Raw genomic sequence first — 24057 nt, forward strand, 5'->3', positions numbered from 1 at the left:
TTAATTATACAGTAATTACATACTGCTTATTATTTAATTACATGTTTGTATTGTATAAGATGTTTATTTATTACAAGCCTATTCAATCCTTATTTAAGAAATCCTTCAGTTTTCTGATCTTTGTGTATTGGATGTTTTTTTTTTCTTTATTTTTTTGTTTAAAATCATAACTGACAAATCATTTATGGATGCAAAGTATTAAGTTTAATAGTTTAAGTATTTTCTTTTTTTTCTTTTTATATTTTTGAACTATAAAAAAAACAAGGTTCTGTGAAAGCCACAAATTAATTATTGGGTTGTCTTCCTTGACACATTATTTTCATGTTATGACATTCCATTTTTGTAACAAAAGTTTTGGTGTCTGAACTAAGTGATTTTTTTTTTCAAATTATTTGAGCAAAAATGCTTACTCTGTTCTTAAAAGCTTATTTCTTTCTTTTTCTTAGAGCTTTGTAAATATACAATAATTACAGAACAGCTATGATTTCATTATGTGCATATTATTGAATACCATTTTTCAATTAATAATTTTTTTTTATTGTAAATAAAAATGAGGGAAATAAGTGTTAATATGAATCTGTTTTATGGGAGACTTTTATTGGTGAAATGTTAAATCTGAATGTTCTTTAATTGAACAGGTTGTGCCTGTGTTCTGTCTTTATTGTATTCAAATCTTAAATTGTTATATATTCTAATTTTGTTATGAGAGACTTGATTGTAATCTTAATAAAAGTGTATTAGGTATATTTTAACCGCTTACGTGAAAGATACAGTATATCCATTCTAGTCAATTTGTGTAAAAAATATTTTTATGGGGCATATGCAGCACTTGGATAGACATTTCTATTGGTTTTACGAAAAACTAAAATCGATAATATTGAGCTAAGATATCCCACTTTGCAGTTATTTCATTTTTGGCTGGGATGGTGTGTACTGTAATTTCACTTAAGTACTTGGATTATAGCTGTAGTATGGTAGTGATGTTCTTGTCAAAAACTGCCCCCGAATCCATTCACTTGATTTGATATTTGTTTATTTGGTGCAATGTCTATTTTCTGTCTTGTCCGCAGGTTTATCTTGTAGATTTTTGTAGATGATATTACACATATACTATAATATTAATATCTGCTTAAAGTATAATATATAAAATACATTTAAGATATCAAATAGAAAAAACAAAACATAATGAATTATTTGTATTTGAAAGCTATGAATATATTGATTTAATATCTGCTTAAAGTGTAATATATAAAATACTTTTAAGATATATTACACATATACTAGATTATTTATATCTGCTTAAAGTATAATATATAAAATACATTTAAGATATCAAATAGAAAAAACAAAACATAATGAAATATTTGTATTTGAAAGCTTTGAATATATTGATTTACATTTATTTTAAAGGCACTGATCATGAACTATCATATTGTTGCCATATCTCATAGAAATCCAGTGATCATTGCCATCTTCATTAGCCTGGTAGGTGCAGAAAAGTAGGATAGTAAACCCCATTTCATTTTATTTGACAATTCCGTTTTTTAGCTATATGCAATTTCTTGTTTTGTTCCATCACAACCTCTGACATACAAAGACTTCTAAACAAATTTAAAATAAAATTATTTTATCTCACATGTTAGAAAGTGTAAGTAATAAAAGAATACTTCAAATGGCATTATGGTAGAGAGCTATTGATATATAGATTAGTAAATGGTAAATGTTTTATGTTTAAAAGCAATGTAATTGAAATACTAAATTTGAAGTTTAATATATTTGTAATAAACTTTTGATATGAAATGCTAAAATTGAAGTTAAATAAATTTGCAATATTATGATATGAAATACTAAAGTTTAAAGAGGAATTATCACTCATAACAGAAATTAATTGAAATTATATATAATTTTATATGACATCAATGTTCAAATTAAATGTTTGCTTACCAAAATATTAAAAATTTACACTCTGGCTGGTATGGATGTCAACTCTTTGAATACAATGGGCTATAATGTGTACAACTTTTTATGAATCTTAATATCTCAGCAATGGATTGTTAGCAGTGTCTCAAATTTTGAAATCAATCCAAATTATAATGTATATGTAGCACCAAATTATGGCAAATTGAAAATGCTAATGATTCTTTAAGTAAGATATGATAAACAGAAGTTAAAGTAGTATTTTTGTTATGAATGTTATTTCAAAGCTGTAATATATTGTCATACATAATATTGTTATTATTGAGGGTCAAGTACACTATAGAGTCCTATTATTTGTTTTAAAGTAGGCCTAGTTGCTGATGCTTGTACATAGTGGATTTTATTGTAAATAGTTTTAAATATATGTACTTTGATTTAATTTGACATAATTTATTTAATTTAGACCTTGAAAAGATATCTGAATAAAAGTTTATAATCTTTAATTACAAATATAAATGGTGTCAAATATGCATATATAGAGAGTGATTTCTCATGTGTAAAAACGTTTAAACCTGAGGGGTAGTCTCAGATTTCACAGGTTACTGTAAATAAAAGTGGGTAAATCGGGCACAAAAAGTAAGGACGACAAGTTGATGTCATTTACATGTACGCTACAATAAAGTCTAGAAGTTTGTATTATTTACATTACAATAAGGTTCAGAAGAAGTTTTGTGTTATTTTACATTACAGTAAGGTCTAGAAGTTTTATGTTATTTTACATTACAATGAGGTCTAAAAGTTTGTTATTTTACATTTACCATTACAACATTAATTATGGTCTAGAAGTTTGTTATTTTACATTTACCATTACAACATTAATTATGGTCTAGAAGTTTATTATTTACACCATATTAAGGTCTGAAAGTTTATATTATTTACATTACAGTAGGGTCTAGAAGTTTATGTTATTTTACATTACAGTACGTAGGGTCTAGAAATTTATTATTTTGCATTTACCATTACAACATTAATTATGGTTTAGAATTTACACCATAATCAAGTCTAAAAGTTTACACCATAATCAAGTCTAAAAGTTTATATTATTTACATTACAGTAAGATCTAGAGGTTTATGTTATTTTACATTACAGTACGTAGGGTATAGAAATTTGTTATTTTGCATTTACCATTACAACATTAATTATGGTTTAGAATTTACACCATAATCAAGTCTAAAAGTTTATATTATTTACATTACAGTAGGATCTACAGGTTTATGTTATTTTACATTACAGTAGGTAGGGTCTAGAAATTTATGTTATTTACATTACTTATGATCTAGTAGTTTAGATTAGATACTACTACAGTAAGGTCTAGAAGTTTGTTATTTACATTTAACCTACAATAAGGTCCAGAAGTTTATAATATTTACACAAGAGTAAGGTCCAGAAATTTATGTTATTTACATTACAATAATATCTTGTGACATATATACCGGTAGTCTGACATTTTTTATCTACCGGTAGTCAATAAACAGACAATTTGGCTTGGGCAATCGTTACTTATCACAGAACCTAAAATTGATAAAGAATTAAGTTATGTTTGATCTTCATGTACCTGCAGTGTAGACCAACCACAGTTTAAAAAAGGAATGCTGTTAATAAAAATTAAAACAGAATTGGAATACGCCAACACCCATATAATCTTCTTCAAAAATATGTTATTTTTTTTTTGTAAAATACAGCAATGTACAGATACTTTAAAGATGTGTTCGCAAATGTTGACTAAAAAGACTAATTTGTTAGTCATGTTGACTGTTGTTGCATAGATTTTTACGTCCATAAAACTACAGTTGTCCATATTTGTTATTTGTTATAGAGAAGTGCCTTCTGTAATATTACATACTGTTAATATAAAATATGTATCATCCAAGACTGACATGTTCATAGTTAATATATTAACTTTAATGTTTAAATACCCATCGAGATCAACATTTTCTTCACAAACGACAATCGAAAGTTTATTTTCAATCATATTTTTAAGAATGACATTGTTTGTTTATTGTCCATATAAACATAAAAATGTGTAGTATTTTTAGAATTGAAGAGCTTTGAATCTTATTTAAAAATTATCTGGGAATTCTTAAATGCAATTTGTATCAAAAGATCCAGATAATATTTTGTGCGTAGAATAAAGTATGGCTATTTTTTATACATAATAGAACAAAGATGTGAAATTAAATACTTATATTAGAGAATGTTCTCATTTGTATTTAAGAGAGTTGTACAGCTTTATGGATTTGATGGTACAAGGAACTGCTATGCCAAGGGGAAATAATTGCTTTTGTTACAAAATAAGGAAGATTGTGCTTTTTACATTTTGACCTTATTTAATAAACTTATTTTTATTAATGGATTTTTTTTCTCTTTATTCTAATGAAATTTTGATATGTATCCATAGCATCTTTCATTATGGCGTTGCTATACATCTGGTAGTATAAAAATGAGAAAGTAATTGTAATGATTACATTCATAAAGTAATGTAATGTACCACAGCCCTGGTACATTACGGGGCTGCAAATGTATGTAGGTGTAACAGCCAACAGGACTATGTAATTTGTGAGAATTTAAATGCTAATAGTTTAGAGAGAGAGAGAAATGGGGTTTAACGGTCACTTGGCACAAACTAGGTCATTTCGGGACTATCATATGGTTCAATATTTTATTTCAATAATACGCTTGCGCATATGGCTATTAAGCAGTGGGAGGAAACCAGAGGACCCGGAGAAAACCCACGAAGTTGGACAGGCGACCCTACTCCATGTCACATCAAATAGGTTAGACTTTGAGGTGTAAAAGTTACTGCGTGGATGTTATATAATGACCACTCTAATTGTAATTATTTTGCAAATGTAACTATTGCTGTAAACCACTCATGTTTCAAAAACAGTACACCATAATGAGAAACAAAATAAACAATGTGTACGTTGACAATTTATTGTTACCTATTACTACATGTACATGTAGGTATCGCTCATTAACACAGGCTTTATTTTGTCAAGAAATCTTTTATTCACACGCGGGGACCTTATAAGGACAGTGTCTAGTTGTTCAGATGGGCAGACCGAGTAAAATTTCACTCATGGCACAATGTATGGCTTATATCTGTCTACATTAGCCTAGTCGGTGGAGAAAAATAGAACATTAAACTTCATTTCATTTCATATAATTTTATTCATTCAGTATAACAAGATGGGGGGGGGGGGGGCTTAGGCCTATTGGATATTAATGCAAGCTAATTACCCACTATTAACCATTTGAAAAGGTAATTAATTACTATGTCAACCATTTGAAAAGGTAATTAATTACTCAATCAACTTTACTAGTCTCACCCATAAGCACAGTCAATTACTCAGTATCACACTTCAGTACGCAATATCACCCATTTAATGAAGCTTATTACCTCATCTGTTAATGCAGCCCATTACACATTATTATCTGTACAGCCTCATTACAGTATTATCTGTTAAAACAGTTCAATTACACAGTATTATCTGTTAATGCAGCCCCATTACACAGTATCACCCATTAACACAACCCATTACACAGTATTATCTGTTAATGCAGCCCCATTACACAGTATCACCCAGTAACACAACCCCATTAGGCAGTATTATTATCTGTTAATGCAGCCCCATTACACAGTATCACTCCTTAACACACCCCATTACACAGTCTTAAATTACCCATACTCTGTTCAGCGAAAACCTGAAGATAAGAATCATTATTTGCATTAAAAAAAAAACTCCAGATGTTTTTAACAATCATTTTATTGATACATAGACCTACAAGTACAGTAACAAAACAACAATGATTATTAACACAAGGCAACAGTGAGGTTGATGTTCCCCGCCGAAATCCCACAATAAATAGATGACACATATTGATTAATTGCACATTTATTTTTTTAAAAAGTATTGAGCAATCAAACTGATTATCTATACTTAGTCGAAGCATAAAATGTTCAAGATCAAACTCAGTACCTGTTAATGAAACTATACACTAAGTTTCATCACTCTCCATCAGTTAGGATCAAAGTTATCTTGTCTCAAAGCATCACCAATGAAATTGCTTAGCTCTGCTTAGCTTTAGTGGGAAATGTTGATCTTTGAACTCAGTCAAGACATTGCTTATATCTGCTTACCCTAAGCAGAAAATGCTCATCTTCGAACTCCACCTACACCACGTCCGAACATTCTAGCTCAATTACAAGTTATTGTGTCGAAAAAGTATGACGGCCAGACAGACGGACCCATATTAATAGTCCCCTACTTTCTTCGAAAGATGGGGAACAATAACCTGTACTACATCTGCTATACAATAACAATAACTCATCACTATACCCACATTTATAATGTCATTAAAATGACTAGACCTCTTTGATTTGGAACAGCAATAAAATTGTCAATTTCATTGGATTTTAAATGTTGATTTATCTTGTAGGATGACAATCTGTCTTCGTTGAAAGTTTTACGTTTATAGATAAAGCCAGTTTTAAGATCGATCGATTTGGTAGAGAAAAATTAGTAAAGCCAGTATGGAGATGTAACCTATTTGATATTCCATTTTATAATCAACACAGTAGGAGAAAAATTGAACTGAAATTAGTAAATAGTACGGCATCCAATTACTCTTTCAATCTTTCAAAACAAAAATTTTAACTTTTAGACTCTAGAGCCCCCCATCACTAATCAAAATAACACAACAGATCAACACGTTCAATACCTTGACCAAAATCAAAGAAGTATAGTAGTTCATGAAGAAGGGTATTTACTAATTTCATTAAAGGATATGAAATGAAAATATTTTTAACACAGTGAATAACATAATATACACAACCTTGGCACAGTTACCGGTAGGTTTGGTTACAGAATATTGAGTGAGGTAGGGGAATTATATTCAAACAGTGGATATATGATGTGATAGTGCTGTCAATTACAGTTAAGTGGTGGAAAATAAATTTAAACGGGCTAAATATATCAACATGGGAATGTAATGTGATTGGAAGACACAGAAATTGAGGAATGCAGTGAAGCCAGAAATAAAGTGAGACGGTAAACTTGTGTTAAAGTGAGAGTTAGTTGTGAATGTGACGGGGAGTACACCTATGTCCGTGATGTAAAGGCCAGGGTGGTGCATGCAGTGCTGTGTTGTAAGGTCAGGGAATAGGATACATCAACTAAATGTACATGTACGAACATAACAATAGTTCCCAGTTTATTAAATAATAATATTAAAAATTGACTTTGAAATCCAGAATAAATTATGTAAAGCAAGCACACGTTTTATTGCAATCAGTCGTCATTAATGGCAGCTAAAGAAAGCTTCTGGAAAAAACAACCCAGTTCACAATTATCAACGATGTCTCCGAGGTCCTGCATTAAAATCACAGATATTGTGAAAAACAAATTGCATTTAGCAGTCAGTATTTATAATTACTAAATAGTAGTCTAGTATCTGAATATAATATTTCTGGGCTGTACTATCATATATTTCACTGAGGTTCTGATTATGGCACAAAACTAACATGTAATTTCCATATTACAAACACGTAATAAAAACAGTTGTTTGTAGTTGTTCCCAATATAAGTATTTTCATCTAATCACAATCTTTGTATTTTCATCCAGTCACAATCCTTCTTCGTTTTACTCTCGCAAATCATTCATCGTAATATGATCGCATTGCAACTGAAAGCCACATACTAAAATAGGAATATAATCTAAAATCTTATAAAATCAATTCAACAACATGCCATGTCTGCTCACAGTGGCAACGCACACGTTTTACTACTTGCTCGTTGTTGATTACAAACATCCCAGAATTCCATTGGTGTCACATGACTGAGAAAATGAGCCTCAATCTCGAGCCTATTAATTTTAACACTTTCATCAACCGACACAACTTTCTTAAGTGTTCCTTGTTTCCTGTAGAAAAAGTTTTTAAATTAAATTTAAATTTTATTACAGAATTAGATAAATACAGTTTTATATATCTATTTGTTCGGTCATACAGAAATAAAATGAAATGGGGTTTAACGTCCTACTGCTCTTATACTGGGCTAATGAAGACGGGCATACGCCATACAGTGTGCAATGAGGGAAATTTTGCTCTGGCAGCGGCACTTTCACCTACTCTTATATCGAATTCCAAATGCAAGGGGATCTTTTACGTGCATTCCAGTATATACACGGGACCTTGGTTTTTCGTCTCATCCGAAGGACTAAACCGCTGTCTTTGTCAGGTCCTCCGTTCTGCACCACTGACAAGGGGAAACCACGTCGGAAAATCCTGATAAACTTTCTCCGCCAATGCAGGGATCGAACACCCGACCTCCAGGCTAGCATTTGGTCATACAGGTATTAAGCTTAAAAATATTCCTCTTCTACACCATCAATACATCATATATACACAAGACAATCTTGGTTAAAGGAGCTAAATCCCTATTCTTTGGCATCTAGAAATTGACACAAATGGGTCGTAACGCATATAATAATGTAATATAATTCTGAATGTATATAAACTGATCTGCATTCAATTGTTTCTGTTTTTATTGTAATTTCAAATCAGTTATATATGTTTGGCGAAATACGCAAGGAGTCCAAATGGAATGGCAGTCTACACTGGTAGTATTCTCCTTTGAGGTATGTTAAGCCTCGTTCATCGAGTCATTTCATTACAAATGGCACTCGAAAGCATTCTGGCACGCGATTTGTATGCCAATTTTAAAATTTTCATTTTGCCTTAAATATTGGATATCCAGAAGCCCATCTGGATAACAACATCAATGCTGATTTAAATTGACCAATAAGTCTTGTTTGCAATGTTGAGACTGTTGATGACTTGCCTCCTTTAAAACAGTAGCAGTCGAATTAGAAAACTCATGCCTTGACTTGTAATGCCACAGATGTGGTTTGAAGATACATGTACAAAGCCCTGAATATTTCCAGATTTCAGACATTCATCTTTGTCTATGTATATCCATATTTCAACATAAAACAATACATACCATGTTTCTGAATCAACTGCTGACAGTGTTAAAAGTCTGGCTTCTTGATATTGTGTCATTTCTTGCAATGATGTCACTTCCTGTTCATTTGGCGAAAATAGAAGTCCACCAACCCTGTAAGAAAATATTTTGTATATACTGAACAAACATTGCTGACTTACTTCTGCTCCAATGAATAATCTCACGATATATTTAACAATTCTGTTGATAATTTTATTTTGTAGTATTGATTTCACATGACTTCAAAAATTTAAAAATAAACAGGGGGATAGTCTGAAATTCCATAGGGTTTTTCTTCCTGGGTGTAAATGAACAATCCTGGTGAGTTTTAAAACAAGCGGTCGCCACGTAAGATATGCCCACATTTTGCAAGAGATGGACAGAGGACAAGCTAAAAAAAAGTGATTTTTCATAAAATCGGGGGCCATATAATTCAGGATGTTATGGTCAGACATGCAACAATATCAATAGGAACCAAGATCTTTGAGACATAAATATATATATATATATTAAAATTTCATCAAAATCTGATAAAAATTGTGACCTCTAGAGGATCAACAAGTTAAGCTGTAAACATTTTTTGTTACATGAAACACCTAAATATCACACATACCTGAACATGGCCTGTTTAACAGTGGGTCGATCAACAGGGTCGTTTAGTACCAAATCACGTAGAATTGTACGGAACTCTGGAAATAACTCTGATGGTAGTTCTGGAATCTTTGAGTTTTCATAATGGGGAACATTTGGTGACGAGGTTGGGAATGCATCTTCTGGTTGTAGAATACTATAAATCATTCTTGCTGCAGCAAAACCATCTGATTTACTGTAGATATCTTCTAATAATACCTGAATTATATTCAACATTTTCTCATGTAACAAGTTTTTACTTATATTTTTTTTATGCTCTTAGTTTTTCCTTTTTATCATGTAAATGCAACATTGTCTTGTTCTATAACGTCTTTGTTAGGCGAAAATGAGCACATTTAGCTGGCAGTTGTGCACTATAGATGTGTGCTATAAAAGGGTGTAATAATAGTAATAAAAATCACGAATGAATTATGTTAAAATGACCAGACCTCTTTGATTTAAAAAAAGTTTTGATATTATTAAATTGTAGGTATAGATTTGTTTTTTGAATTGTGAATTCATATAATACTTAAAATATTATGTCAACACATAATGTCAAGCTGCAACTGATTGTTTCAAAATCCAATCTAAACAATTTTGCTTAATATGTGAAACAAAAATGTAATCACATACATGTAGATGTTGTTAAATAACTAATTAAAATAATATATCAGATCAAACCATTACAATACTTTATTTTTCATGTCATCAAAGGAGTTTAGCTCTTTTTAAAAGGGGTCACGGTGGCTAAGTGGGTAAGACGCTGGCTTGCTAGAAAGGAGGTCGGGTGTTTGATTCCTGCTTTGGCCGAGAAACTTCATCCAAATTTTCTGGTGTGGCTCCCCCATTGTAAGTGATGCAGGATGAAGGGCCTGACAATGACAGCTTTCTAGTCATTTGGATGGTATGAAAAACCGAGGTCACGTGTACACATTGGCATGCACATATAAATCTAATATGTTGACATTTCACAACCTGTTGGGCCACTTTAAATACATAGCGATGTGGTATCTCAAAAATGAAGATATCAAATTATTTCTATTTTTCTTTATATATAGACTTACAGTTTGAGGTAATAGCTCAGGTGAACATCGAGAATAGCGACACAGTTCTGGTGCCCATGCGTGAGAATTTCCTGCAGACGCCTGGCCCTTTTCTACAAATCTTGACGGTCGACCATTACGGTCATTTAAGCAGCGGGCTAATCCAAAATCACCCAAAACAGGTCGAAGATAATAATCTAGAAATATGTTGTCAGCTTTTATATCACGATGTACTATTTTCTTGCTCTGTAGGAATACTATAGAAGATAACAACTGGTACACAAACTGTAAAAGAAATAGTTCTGAAAGTCCATACAGCGGTGTTTCCATAGCTTGTTTTTGTTCCAGCATGAACGTCTTGAGAGTGGTAGGATATTCTGGTAGAACTAAAAAAGTTGTTCTATTGGCCATTTCTATTGGGACATCCAAATTCTGTGGGACTAGCAAAGACTGAAATCGTTTAAAGCTGGCAGTTGATCCCTGGTAGTAATGTAGGATGTTGATTATATTGGGGTGACCAGAGGATAACAATAACGGAACCAGATACTCAGGACCAAAACTATCCACCAAATATTCATCTATACTGTAACCACAATTATGATCAAAAAACTGTAGGTTTATTAGGTTTATCATCATCTAGAAAAAGACAAAAAGATATTATTATCTTTAATGAAACATACTCTCACAGCAGCTAAATCGTCTGGGCATTTGACAAAGGTTGTCTCAGATGATGACTTTTGTCGTTGGAGCATTAACAAGGTTCTACATGTACAAAGTAAAACAAAGTAATTATAACTAATTAAAGATACATTATGGGAGATTCGATAACGAGTTGGCAGTTAGTTAAAAACAAGATAATGTAAAAGGAATTTGCTGAAAATTTCATTCAAATTGATCCACTATGAACCAAGAACTAAGCGGTTGAAATTTCCGTCTAGCCTCGATCATCAATGCTAAAGTCAGTACGATAAACAGCATAGTCTTGATTATCCATTTAATCGTTAAATCGTGAAGGAAAGTTATGTAGTAAATCGGCTCATAATCCACTAAAGATCGCAGGCTCTTGCATAATGTATGTTTAATGGAGATTGTTGAAATTTGATAGACTTATGTTCTACTAATTTAAATAATACAGATGGAATGATAAATTTTGTTGTGAGAGCATTCACAAATGTATAGGCTATAACTCGAGAAGTTGATGAAAACTGATAGGCTTCTCCGTTTTACTACATGTAATTTCAATAATGCACATACATTTCATCCAGATCAGATCACTTTTGTCAATTGAGCATTCACATGGTTCCACAAAGTGAAAAAGTAACTCTAGAAGTAATTAATGGAAATTGTTGAAATTTGATAGGCTTCTTCAGTTTACTAATTTAAATAATTAGTATCAATTTCATACAGATGAGATGATGACTTTTGTAGTGGAAGTGTTGACAAGTTTATACAAAGTGAAACAAGGGCCATAACTCTAGGAGTAATAAATGGAAATTGTTGAAATTCCATAGGGTTGTTTCAACAATTTATATAATGCATATCAGTTTCATACAGAGGGGATGAAAATTTTTGTCGTGAAACAAGGGCAATAATTCTAGAAATAATTAGGCTTCAATGGTTTTTTTATCTCACTAATGCAAACAACATATATAATTGGAAAAAGATCTGATGATAAATGGAGGCTGTAGAGTGCTCACAAAAAATTGTTGACGATGTACAGACCAATCAAGCGACGTACAGGGGTTAAAATATACAACCACATTTACATGTGGGCGTATATAAAAATTAACGACAACTATTCTGAATGAAGTCTGTATCACTACCAGCCTGAATACATTCACTTGATTTGATATAAACAATTTTTAGTTTAATGCTTGCAATGTCTGTGTAGTTTTTGCATCCTCTCCGTGGGATTACATGTAACATATGGGTTTTGCTTGTGTGTGGTGTTGTCCTCCTACACTTACTATGAAGGCAACAAAAATATTATCATAGCTCCCATACCAACCCACTCTGTTTATGTTTATTCATATGCATCAAACCACCTCAACCAACAGTAAATATCACTGTGTAGTATTTACTGGATCATCGTCTTTGACTTTCAACATTGTGCTAATTTGGTCAACTAGATACATTCCATCACTGTTTGTGCCGTTTCATAAAAAAGAGAGGATACAGTGTGTTTATGATAGTCAAAAGTGTCTGTATTTTGTTGACCTTTGGGTTGAATTTAATATATAAAAATATTGTCTATTTCCGTTGCATTAGTGATCCTAATGTCCTATCTAATAAAAATTGTTGATGAATTTGAAACCAATATCCAGTCGAGGCCAGAATATTGTTAACACTGCCCTAACATTATTCTGGACCAAAATGTTTTTAAAGGAAACATTCACTGAAGCAGGTCCTTTTGCTTAGTCATAATAAGTACACTATAAAAAAATTAAACAAATATAAAATTTTAAAGATCAAAAATGTTTATTCTATTAATAAATTTCACTACATTGGGTGCCACCATGTTCCTGGCTATCAATATTTCTCAACCAAATGAAATGAAATGGAGTTTAACGTCATTTCTCAACCAATCAAAACAAAGATTAATAACTACTTATTGTTAACGTCAGAGTGCTCTAGCCTTACAGACGATATGCCTGAATGTGAATCTAGAGTGTCCAAAAGCTAAAAAGGTGATTTTTTGCACAATCAGGGGCCATAATCGAGGATCCTACAGTTCGATATGCGCGAATATCAAAAGGAACCAAGATCATGAAGTTACTGTCCAACTCCAATATATGCCAATATCGAAAGGAGCGGAGATCTTTTGGAGATAAACCTATATTTCAAGTTTCATCAAAATCAAATAAAAATTGTGACCTGTAGCATGTCCACAAACAAATTGTGGACGGATGGACAGGGGAGATGATAGTATATACATCCACATGAAAATAAAACTTTAGGAAGTATGCACGATGAATCAACATATGTACACAGTACAGACAGGGATGACGACAACATACAACCACATTTAAATGTGGGCTTATGAAAAAAACAAGAAAAGAAATTTAATCAAACTAACAATTTCTCTAACCCTCAACATATTAATTCTTTTATTTGCTGGTGTTTTGTTTATTATAAAATAAAATAACTCACCTTTAACATATAAAATTTCTCTTTATGCTTAATTCTAAAAACTAGTGAACATGATCCGTCACGCTGCCCTGTACCATAATGATTGACAGGGATGTCACCAACTACTGTATATTCTCTATTCAATATCCATTCGCGCCCCGCTACATCCAGACTAAAATCATAGTCCAATCGTTGCCATAACTTTTGAACATTATCACATAGTTTTGACCAATCAAAAGAAATGTTTCTACTCCTAATCAAGTCTAGAATATTTTTATGGCAAAGTTTAAGTTCCGTTTTTTCACTGGATTTGAACCCATTTGTCAAACTTTTGGTTTCAGCTTCAGACACCCGTTTTGCTAGTTCCGTTTTATTCATATGACTTCGTCTTACTAGTTCCTGACGTGCTCTTTGCTCCTCAAACAACAATTGATGTGCTTTTTTTAATTCAATTTTTAATTTATCGTTATCCATTTCAAGAGAACCAATTTTGTCTTTGCAAATCGCAAGATCAATCTGTAAAACTTCAGCAAAAGATTCAACAGTTTCTTTGCTGATTTCAGTACTGGTCCCGGAAGAAAAATTCATTTCACTTTCAGTGGGTTCTCGTAAACCTGACTGATTGAATGCTAACATGTCCGAAGACGATGTCATCATCGATTCTGGCAGCATATGATCTGATCCTTCACAACACTCTTCTTGCATAAATTGGGAGGAAATATTGTAATTACTTTCTCGCAGTGAATGTTGCCTCAAATTTCGAGAAAAATTTGATGTTGAGGAAGAACCCAGATTATTAGTATATTCAACAGGCGGATGTGAATGCCAATTAGTAGATTTCAAGGGATTTCTTCTGTCAATCGAAGAAAGCTTGGATCTTTCAAATTCTGAAGAAAACAAGCATTTAAGTGTTAATTCAATAATTACATAAAACTAAAGACTATTCATTTCAATCCCTACCCTTTAAAAGTATTACCAACTGGATCCGCCCCTGTTGCCCATAAGCCAATCGCTAACTTACTATTTTTTTGATTATGTTTAAAGTATTACTAACCAATCTGATATTTATCTAAAATATCTGTTATAACATGAAAATTCTGTGAATGAGCTTCTTGAAGAGCTGTTTTCTTCTGTTTATTTTTAGTAAATGGATTGGCTCTGGCGTCGATCAATATACGAACAATATCAACAAAACCACGATAACAGGAAAGGTGTAGAGGTGTATCTCCTCGATCGTTCTGAACATTTACATCTGCTTTCCTACAAGAACAAAATCTGATTGATTAAAATTTTGTTGTACATGTACATGTATATAATAGTATAGAATTATAAGATGGATCATCAATACTAACAGAATCTTGAATTATCAACTGTGCCAGTAGGATGGTCAATGTATATTGTAAATATACGGTTTATCCAGATGTAATAAGTGATTACAACTATAATAATACATGGTAAAATTACAGTTTATCCGATGTATTAATTGATTACAACTACAATATTACATGGTATTATTAGTCTATCCAGATGTAAGTAGTAGTTATTAGCACACTTTCCGAGGTGTATCGGTGAATATCAGGACAGTTTTGGTCGAGGGGCCCAGCAGAGGCGGCTCCAAACCAAAACTGTCCTGATATTGACCGATACACCGAGGAAAGGTGCTAATAAGTTACTTACATCACATTTCTATCGAGTATTGTGAAGCAAAATGTGAAAAATAGTATTTATTATCGAGCCGTTTCAACCGAAAAGTGACAAATACTTTCTGCTCTTTCAATATTTATCCCTTTCTGAGCCTCACGTTACATTTCATGGTAGAATGATTTCGCAGTGGAGAGACGACCTGAGTAGTATTTACAAGTGCGTCTTGCTATGATATCTGAGCGTAAAACAATCACGTGTTTGTTTAGACCACATCGTCAAAACAACTTGTCTATGGCGTAGAGGACTGTGATATTATTAAATGTAGTGTAAAGGAAATGCGAAACGTGGGTCATTCCTGGTGAAAGTATGGAAAAACATCTGCTGGTAGTTAAAATCAGATTTGAGTCAATCTACATGTATAATATTGAGTACCATTAGACAGTAGTACCGTCCATGATAAAATTGGAGACTATCATAATTGGGTAACAGTAGAATCAAATGACAGCTACTGGAATATCTAACCTACTTTAAAAACAGGGCTGTCAGTAATTTTTCCCAGTTCTGCTAATCAAAAGTCAAATTAGCAAATTTAAAAATTGATTAGCAATTTTTCAGTTTCAATATACAACAACTAAATAAAAAGATATTACTTTAATTTCATTCTTAAATTTTTCAGCACTGCTACAGGTAGCTGTGACAGTTTGTGAATGTGATGTAGACTTTTGGTTAGGTCTTATGTCTGAAACCAATTCTTGGCAGTGGCTTCCAAAACCCCACTCATTTTAATTGTCATTTCCTCGTCAGAAAACAATTTCGTCTGCTTTTTATTGTGTGTTACTATTTTGTTCAATCGGACACACAAGGAAATTAATGAATAAACTTGATTAACTACACACACGCGATATAAACAATAATATTTTACAGGAATTCTTACTTTGATTTCCCATTTTACAATACGTTTACATGTATTTATTTTTCACATTTTATTTACAATAGCTGGAGAACTGGATCTATTTTTTTTCAAATTGAATACCGATATAATTACTCAAAATTGACCTTTCTCACAACATGAGTGGTACTACTTGATTCCCTATTTCCAGTTTAATAGTCCCTATTCATAGAGTTATGTCCCTGTATTATATAGTGTAATGAATTGTGTCTGGGTAGTACGAGAAGAAAATGTCAGACAGAGAATTCAGTTTTGTTTATAAAATTTTATTTGACATTTCTTACACATTGAAAGTGGTGAAAAAGCCTTCTAGTCTTCAAAATGTGGATAAATCTTGGTGTCAATATCCAAAATGACAGGCATATTAATGATTTTAATTTTTGATTAGCAACGGACAAAATACAATGTATGTATCGCAAATTTCACTGCAATACTGGTTGTCAGCAGCCCTGTTTAAAAACCTTTCTAGAAGCCTTTATTGTTCAATGATCACACTTAATGTTCCCTTTTAGGTGCACGGCATTGTGTACATGGGACCTCAATTTTTTTTTTATCCCATCTGATCAACTAGACATTATTGTTCCTTGCCATTTATGTCCTGCACCATTCAGATGAGTAACTTTCTCAACCAACACTGTAATTGAAGTTGGGACTGCCCAATTAGTGAACCAGCACCTTACTCACTGATCCACTACAGCTCCCCTTTTATAATAAACTTAATGAAATTTCATGCATGTTTACTAAATTCTGATACTCACCCTTCATAAATAAGAATCTTTATACAATCTATCTGTCCTCGATCTGCTGCAGCATGTAGCGGCGTGGACCCCCACTTAACTTTGGTATTTACTTGACTTCTAAAGTCTAGTAAAACTTTACAGATTTCGGGGTAACCTCGACAAGCACTCCAATAAAGAGCTGTAGCGTTGTCAGAATCCTGTTCTTCTACTGAATAGCCTGCATGGAGTAATTTAATCACTTCCTGAAGGTATCCATTTTTAGCTTGTGTGACAATGATTGACATTTTAACATTTTCGTTTCTTAGTCGTTGAACCTCATTGGGACAACAAACTTCATCCACATTACCTTCCTTTAAAATAATGTTTCTTTCTTAACTTCTTTTTTGTAGATACTTCAGAACATAAATTTAGGACCTTCACTTGGAAGTTTATAAATAATTCACTGTATATTATACAGCTATTGTTGTGCTATTGTATTAGTTTTTTGGTAGATTTAGTACCTCTGAAAATATCCATCCTGAAAAATAGAGCAAAGTGCATCAAATTAATAAAGAAGCTAGATTAAAATTTGCCATAAAGAACAAACAACAGACAGATTTAATCGGTCCATCCTAAATTTCAATGTAGATTCTTTGAAACTAAAAACAATGAGTAAGTTAAGTTGAAAACAATGTATGACCACTGTCTGGAAGTTGGTCAGAGAAAATTTGAAGCCGGCATGTACCAGAAGGCTACATATTGCAGCACGGTTTTCACTTCTGTCTTATTTGCCATTTTTGAATGGGGGATAGGGCTTGTTAGGCTATGAAACATACACACACAGCAGCTAAGCACCCATGCCATTCCATAATGGTGGTTGCAACCAAATCGATATCATTGGCATTTGGCCTAAGACAGGATTCTATGATATAAACAAGGGCAATAAATCTATCAGTAATTGTTGTAATCGTTATTCATCACAAATATCGAAACAAAGAATATACACTTAACGTAGATTACAGATGATAAGTTAAAGCATTCACAAGTTTATACAATTTGAGCAAGGGACATAATTCTCAAAGTTACAATGCATATAATTTTCAATATCACAATGGATGGCAACAAGATTTTATTAACTCTTGTTAATGCTTGTTAGAATCTAAATTACCATAGAGTTTCTTTGTTGCAGTAATTCAAACAATGCATACATTTCAAGCAAATTGGATAATAACCTTTGTGGTTAGAGAATTCACAAGATTCTACAAATTAATTATGGACAATAACTCTGGAATTCATTGCCAGAAATTGCTGACATTCAATAGGATATTAAAGTTAAGATCTGATAATAAATTTATTCTGTACAGTGTTCAAAAGAAAATGTGGCTGACAGACAGACAGGAGTGATGACAATATATTTCAATGACTGCGTATAAAAAAAGGAAATTCAGCATGGCAGTCAAATCGATCTCAAACATGGCTTCTATATTGCCATCAGACATATTATGAGAGTTAGATACTAACACAATATACACCCAATAACGTCCAATCATTCAAACAAAATAGGGCTGATGACCTGATGGAAGATATACATGTATAAGAGGATCAAATAATCATTTACTGTAACCACAAAATGATTATAACCACAAATGAAACCAGCAGTTGCCAGACAAGGACGTATAAAATGTAGGCATATAAAAACCCATGGTCATTGTAAGGTGTCTGTAAGTTTCTGAAGCATGGATCAGTCCATGCCCATTATGTACAGAAATGCATTAATTTGTCATATGGTTCATCCTTCGAAAAGGGCATGATTATAAAATAAGCAAGTTTCAATAAAGTTATCAATAGTTTTACTTTCATGAACATACATTATGCAAGAGCTAAATCTGCCTATTGCAGGTCTTTTTTAGGCCTGAAATGTTATCTAAATTAGAAATTACAGATTAATTAACTTATCCAGACCATAATCAACTCTCAATGCCATTGCTAGCCGGTGATATTTAGTGGATTGGAATATACTGTTTGAAAAATAATTAAACGTAAAAATTGATAATCAAGACTTTGTTTTTTATCGTATCGACTTTAGTAATGATGATCGAGGTTAGCCTAAAATTCAAAAGCTAATATCTCAGTGGAGCAATTTGACTGAAATTTTCAGCATATTCTATTTACCGGTACATTATCTATTCTTTAACTATTATAGCAAGAACTTGCAACTCTTTATCTAATCTCCCATAATGCCCCTTTAAGGTTTTTACAAGAGAAATAACTCCAAAAGTATTAATAAAATATTTTATTGATTTTTAAAAGGGTTCACTGATCATTCTATATTATAACCTTTAATGATGAGACTACCGACAAAAGACAATATTTGACCATAAGTTATTGACTAACAAAGTTTGTTCAAGTGAAGTTTATTTGTTTTCGATTTCGATTTGTATCCAAATGATTTTAGATTCACCTTAGACAACACAACAAATCACCAAAAAAGTAGTGAAATAAAACTGCTTTATTTTCTTACTACAATTCATATAATATCAACTCCTTTCGTAAATATATTTTTGCCACTATTATTTACAGAGTATACCATTGAATTAAATTGAATGAATGAATTGATTTGTTGTGTTGCTATGTTATATTACAGGGGTTCTTGCCAGTGGCGGCACCAGGGGGGGGGGGCCATTTGCCCCCCCATTAATCTGGTCTGCCCTCTGTTTGCCCCCCCCCCCCAATAATTTTTAATTTTAGAAAATAAAAAAAAGTATTTGTGATACGTTTCAGTAATCAATACCTTCTACGGTGAATAAATCCTACATCCCCACTCAGTCATAAACTTGCATGTTGTAGAGCATTTCCGACAGTCTATTTTTCAAAATTTTCTTGGCGAGGTCCCCAATGGACTCGCTACTTTGGCGCTCACAAGAGGAATTCGTTGAGGTTCGCAAGCCATTTTGTTCTCTAGTCGGATAAAGTAGTGATCAGGCGACGGCCGGTATCTGGTTAGATCTATTTATCTCGATGAATGGTGCCTGACAGAATACTGTAAGACAGCATTTCCGGCAGTCTATTTTTCAAAATGTTCTGGGGGAGGTCTCCCTACTTTGACGCTCATGAGTGGGCTTCGTCGTGATTCGCAAGTCCGTTCATTTGACACTTTACCTCATCGATCAGTGCCTGAAATACTGCCAGGCTGCATTTCCGGCAACCTGTTTTTCAAAATATTCGGGGGGGGGGGGGGCCCTACCCCTAGTTGAAGCTCGTGCCTTTGACCCCTTAACCTTGGACTTTGCCCCAGCTTTGCCCCTCCAATCACCGACAGCTGCCGCCGCCACTGGTTCTTGCCGATATGCGAGTTTATCAGAACTCTGTAATAAGACGTACAATATTTTGATGGGTAGGGGGGTTCAGTGAGTAAGACATTGGCTCGCTAACCTGGAGGTCTCATGTTCGATCTCTGTGTTGGCCAAGAAAGTTCATTGTGATTTTCTGGCGTGGTTACTCCTTGTCAGTTGTGCAATGGGCCTGGCAAGTGTCAATGTATAGTCATTTGGATGAGACGAAAAAACCCATTTCCATTCATTTTGATCAATATTTTGTATTTAATTTTGTACACATTATTTGGATATAAAATGGTTTTATGTTGTCAAAAATAAAAGCACATAAAGTTTCATTATTCCTAAATGTTTATCTAATATCATATCATATCATATCATATCATATTAAACAGCTACATTACACAATAATTCAATGACACGACTTTCATCATGAAACCAAGATACAATATTTTGAGCCATGTTTTAGGAGCCAATTGATATACAAGAAATGACATCTGATTATTTTTTTTTTTTTTAAATTAATAACAATTTTAAGGGGTTGCCATGTAAGATACGCCCACATTTTGCAAGAGATAGAAAGAGAACAAGCTAAACAGAAAAGCGATTATTTGTACAATAAGGGGCCATAATCCAGGAAGTTAGGGCCTGATTAGCGGAAATATCGAAAGGATCCCAGATCTTTGGGATCTAAAAATTCTGACGTCTAGAGGGAACACACCCAAGGAGTTATATATTTTAACACTATAGTATTTGTGTACATGGCGCGACCATTTTATCGGGCAGTTTGTGTCCGATTTTCATGAAATTCAAACTCAACCATCATTAGGGTGTGACAGTGATATATTGAAACAGTTTTTAAAACTGAAACAAATTATGACTTCTAGAGAGTCCACAAGCTTTAAACGCAATCAGGGGCCATAAGCTAGGAAGTTACAGTCCAATATTCACTATTATCAACAGGAACCAAGATATTTGTGATATTATCGACAGGAACCAAGATATTTGTGATATAAACATCAATTTAAGTTTCATCAAAATCGGATCACCATTGTGACCTCTAGAAGGTTCACAACCTTAATACACCATGCTTTTACACTATCTGCGTACAAGGAGGGCCATTTTTTCGGACAGTTCCGCTCCGAATTTCACGAAATTCGAACTCAACCATCATTAGGGTGCAAGGATGATATATTTAAACAGTTTTTAAAATTGAATACAAATTATGACTTCTAAAACATGATTTTTCAAACTATCAGGGGCCATAATCCATGAAGTTAGGGTCCGATACATGCCAATTTCGAATAAAACCGAGATCTTTGGGAGATAATGCTATATTTCAAGTTTTGTCAAAATTGGATAAAAGTTGTGACCTGCAGAGTGTCCACAAATTGCGGACGGACGGACAGGGGTGACGACAATATACATCTAAAAATGTGATTTTGATGAATATGTGGAAAATCTACATCTATCAAATACCTTCGAAAGGAAGGGGGGGGGGGAATGGTGGGGGAGCAGTGATGCCCGGGTGTTATGGTGCACAAGTTTTCTTCTATATTACTGGTTATTTAATAATTATGTCCTCCACTTTTTTTTTTGTTCTAGATTTACATTTGTACTCAAATATAACTGACAATATTAATTATGTTTGTTGCATTTTGGTAAAATTATTAAATATATATTACTTATTTTTTCTAACATTATTATGCAATTTTACAAAACTAAGTAAAATAGGTCAAAATTTTACTAACCATTTGGGGACATCAAAAGTGACAGCTTGTTACACTATTGCTAGGAAATAAACAAGAATTTATGATGGCACAAAATTATACCGAAAATAATTTTAAACCATGTTCTGACGACACCTTGTCAATGGTCAAGCATGCATTTATGTACAGTATTGTGTACTTCTTTGCAAAATGCATCATAGATAGAACTCCATGAGAATCATAAATCTAAGTTCTTAATGCATTCAATAATTTAATACATCAAATGCAAAAGTACAACAAAAATATGAGAAATGGTATAGGTGTTCTAGAAAGAGAAAGCATACCCTGCATGATACTTCAAACAAATACATGCATCAATCACCAATGTGTAAATAATAAATTACAATATGTAAACTAAAACTGCATACCTGTCTTCCTGAAAGCTAACATTTGAAGAACATATCACAAAACTAGCAGGCAGCAATCCAAGATAGTAATACTACACTTGATTGGCTCACATATTATCCAATGAAACATTCTCTTCCTGTTTAGATTTAATTCTTTTCCTAATTTTACATTTCCATGATAAATGATAAAGAAACGTTTGGAATTAATATTTGTTTTTATATTAACTTTTACACAAAGCAGAAACATCGCATTCGAAATTTACTGCAAAAATTGTCAGTTTTTCTCATGTTTTCTTTTTTTACCACAAATAACATATGGTACACATTTTAGCTGTATTTTTTAGCGGTTCAAAAATGTTTGTGAAATTTTTTCATGCTACTTCAAGTGGATCAGTACCTTGTAATTTGCTAAGTCTAATGTTATTTTAAATAACATTTAATTTCTTGGGAAGAGTGATAATGTCTCTTTAATATTAAAGGACAATGCTGGTGTCAGCCAAGTTATCCTTACATAGGTAGAGAGTGATAACAGATACTTCCTAATTCTTCAAATCTTTGTTACGGATCAACCATAGCAAAGATCTCTGTGTTGAAATTATATTCAGAATGTGTTTAACCAAGTATATCACCTACGTAATATTGGCTGACACCAACATTGACTTTTAAGTGGGTAGTGTATTATTCATAGACCTGCCAGCCTTGATTCCCTACTTAGATGCATGGTCAACTTCCCCAGGGGACGATTGTCGCACCTAATACACCCACTGTAGGAAACTGATTATTCATAGGTTATATATGCCATCTCTTTAGATGATCAAAAGGTAACAAAAGGCAATATCGGATATATAATAGACAGTTGTAATTCACCTGACTTCCTCATTCATTTGTGAGATTAAATTACTATTAAACATGTAACACAGATCAAAATGATTATTTTATTAACTATAAAATATGGCAATTAGTCTTACTAAATGGTCATAATATCTACTGTTATGTTAACAGACGATACATTTACTGTTACATGTATGTTAACAGACGATACAGGAAAACTGCCCAATAAAATGATGACAGAACAAACTGAAAGTTAACATAATTAAATAGGTATTCTTAGAGCAGTTTATATAAAATTCTGAAATTACAAAGGGTTCTTTCTTATGCTACAATGTCACATCTCACCAATGGGTTTACAAAAATTACATTGAGATCTTGGTCACACGATCTTATATGTTTGAACATGAACAAAGGTATGCACTTTAGATCATAAGATCTGTCATTGAGTCAATGGTGTGGTTTTAATCCCAAGCTTGTATGTGACAAGATCACCAAATTCTGTTATGCCCCTTTAATTAAAAACTTGTAACAAATTGGACATTTAATGGAGTTAAATGAGTTTCTGCACTATTAAAGCAATCTACTCAAACCAGGATACTGTCTGTAATTTGTCATTGAGATTTATGTGCTTCCTCACATATTTTTAATATTACCGCTCAAATGCACATATATATAAATATTT

General features: G+C 32.8%; 1 protein-coding gene and 1 long non-coding RNA gene across 2 annotated transcripts in view; one reads left to right on the plus strand and one right to left on the minus strand.

The window, feature by feature from the left end:
* The first annotated feature begins 92 nt into the window (after positions 1 to 92).
* Positions 93 to 4331, plus strand: LOC126832016 (uncharacterized). The gene is made up of 2 exons (XR_008789340.1): positions 93 to 2985; positions 3045 to 4331. It is a non-coding gene; the product is annotated as an uncharacterized LOC126832016 (long non-coding RNA).
* A 3551-nt stretch (positions 4332 to 7882) lies between these two features.
* LOC126832001 (uncharacterized) overlaps positions 7883 to 24057 on the minus strand; it is a 49597-nt gene continuing 33422 nt past the window's right edge. The window contains exons 2-8 of the mRNA XM_056103272.1: positions 17136 to 17634; positions 14839 to 15044; positions 13806 to 14671; positions 10677 to 11291; positions 9596 to 9831; positions 8979 to 9096; positions 7883 to 7900 (exon numbers count right to left, since the gene is read on the minus strand). Coding sequence (XP_055959247.1) covers positions 7883 to 7900; positions 8979 to 9096; positions 9596 to 9831; positions 10677 to 11291; positions 13806 to 14671; positions 14839 to 15044; positions 17136 to 17401 — 2325 coding nt within the window. The 5' untranslated portion in view covers positions 17402 to 17634. The remainder of the gene's footprint in view (positions 7901 to 8978; positions 9097 to 9595; positions 9832 to 10676; positions 11292 to 13805; positions 14672 to 14838; positions 15045 to 17135; positions 17635 to 24057) is intronic.

The sequence above is a fragment of the Patella vulgata genome, chromosome 9 (assembly GCF_932274485.2).
Source record: "Patella vulgata chromosome 9, xgPatVulg1.2, whole genome shotgun sequence".
NCBI lineage: Eukaryota > Metazoa > Mollusca > Gastropoda > Patellidae > Patella > Patella vulgata.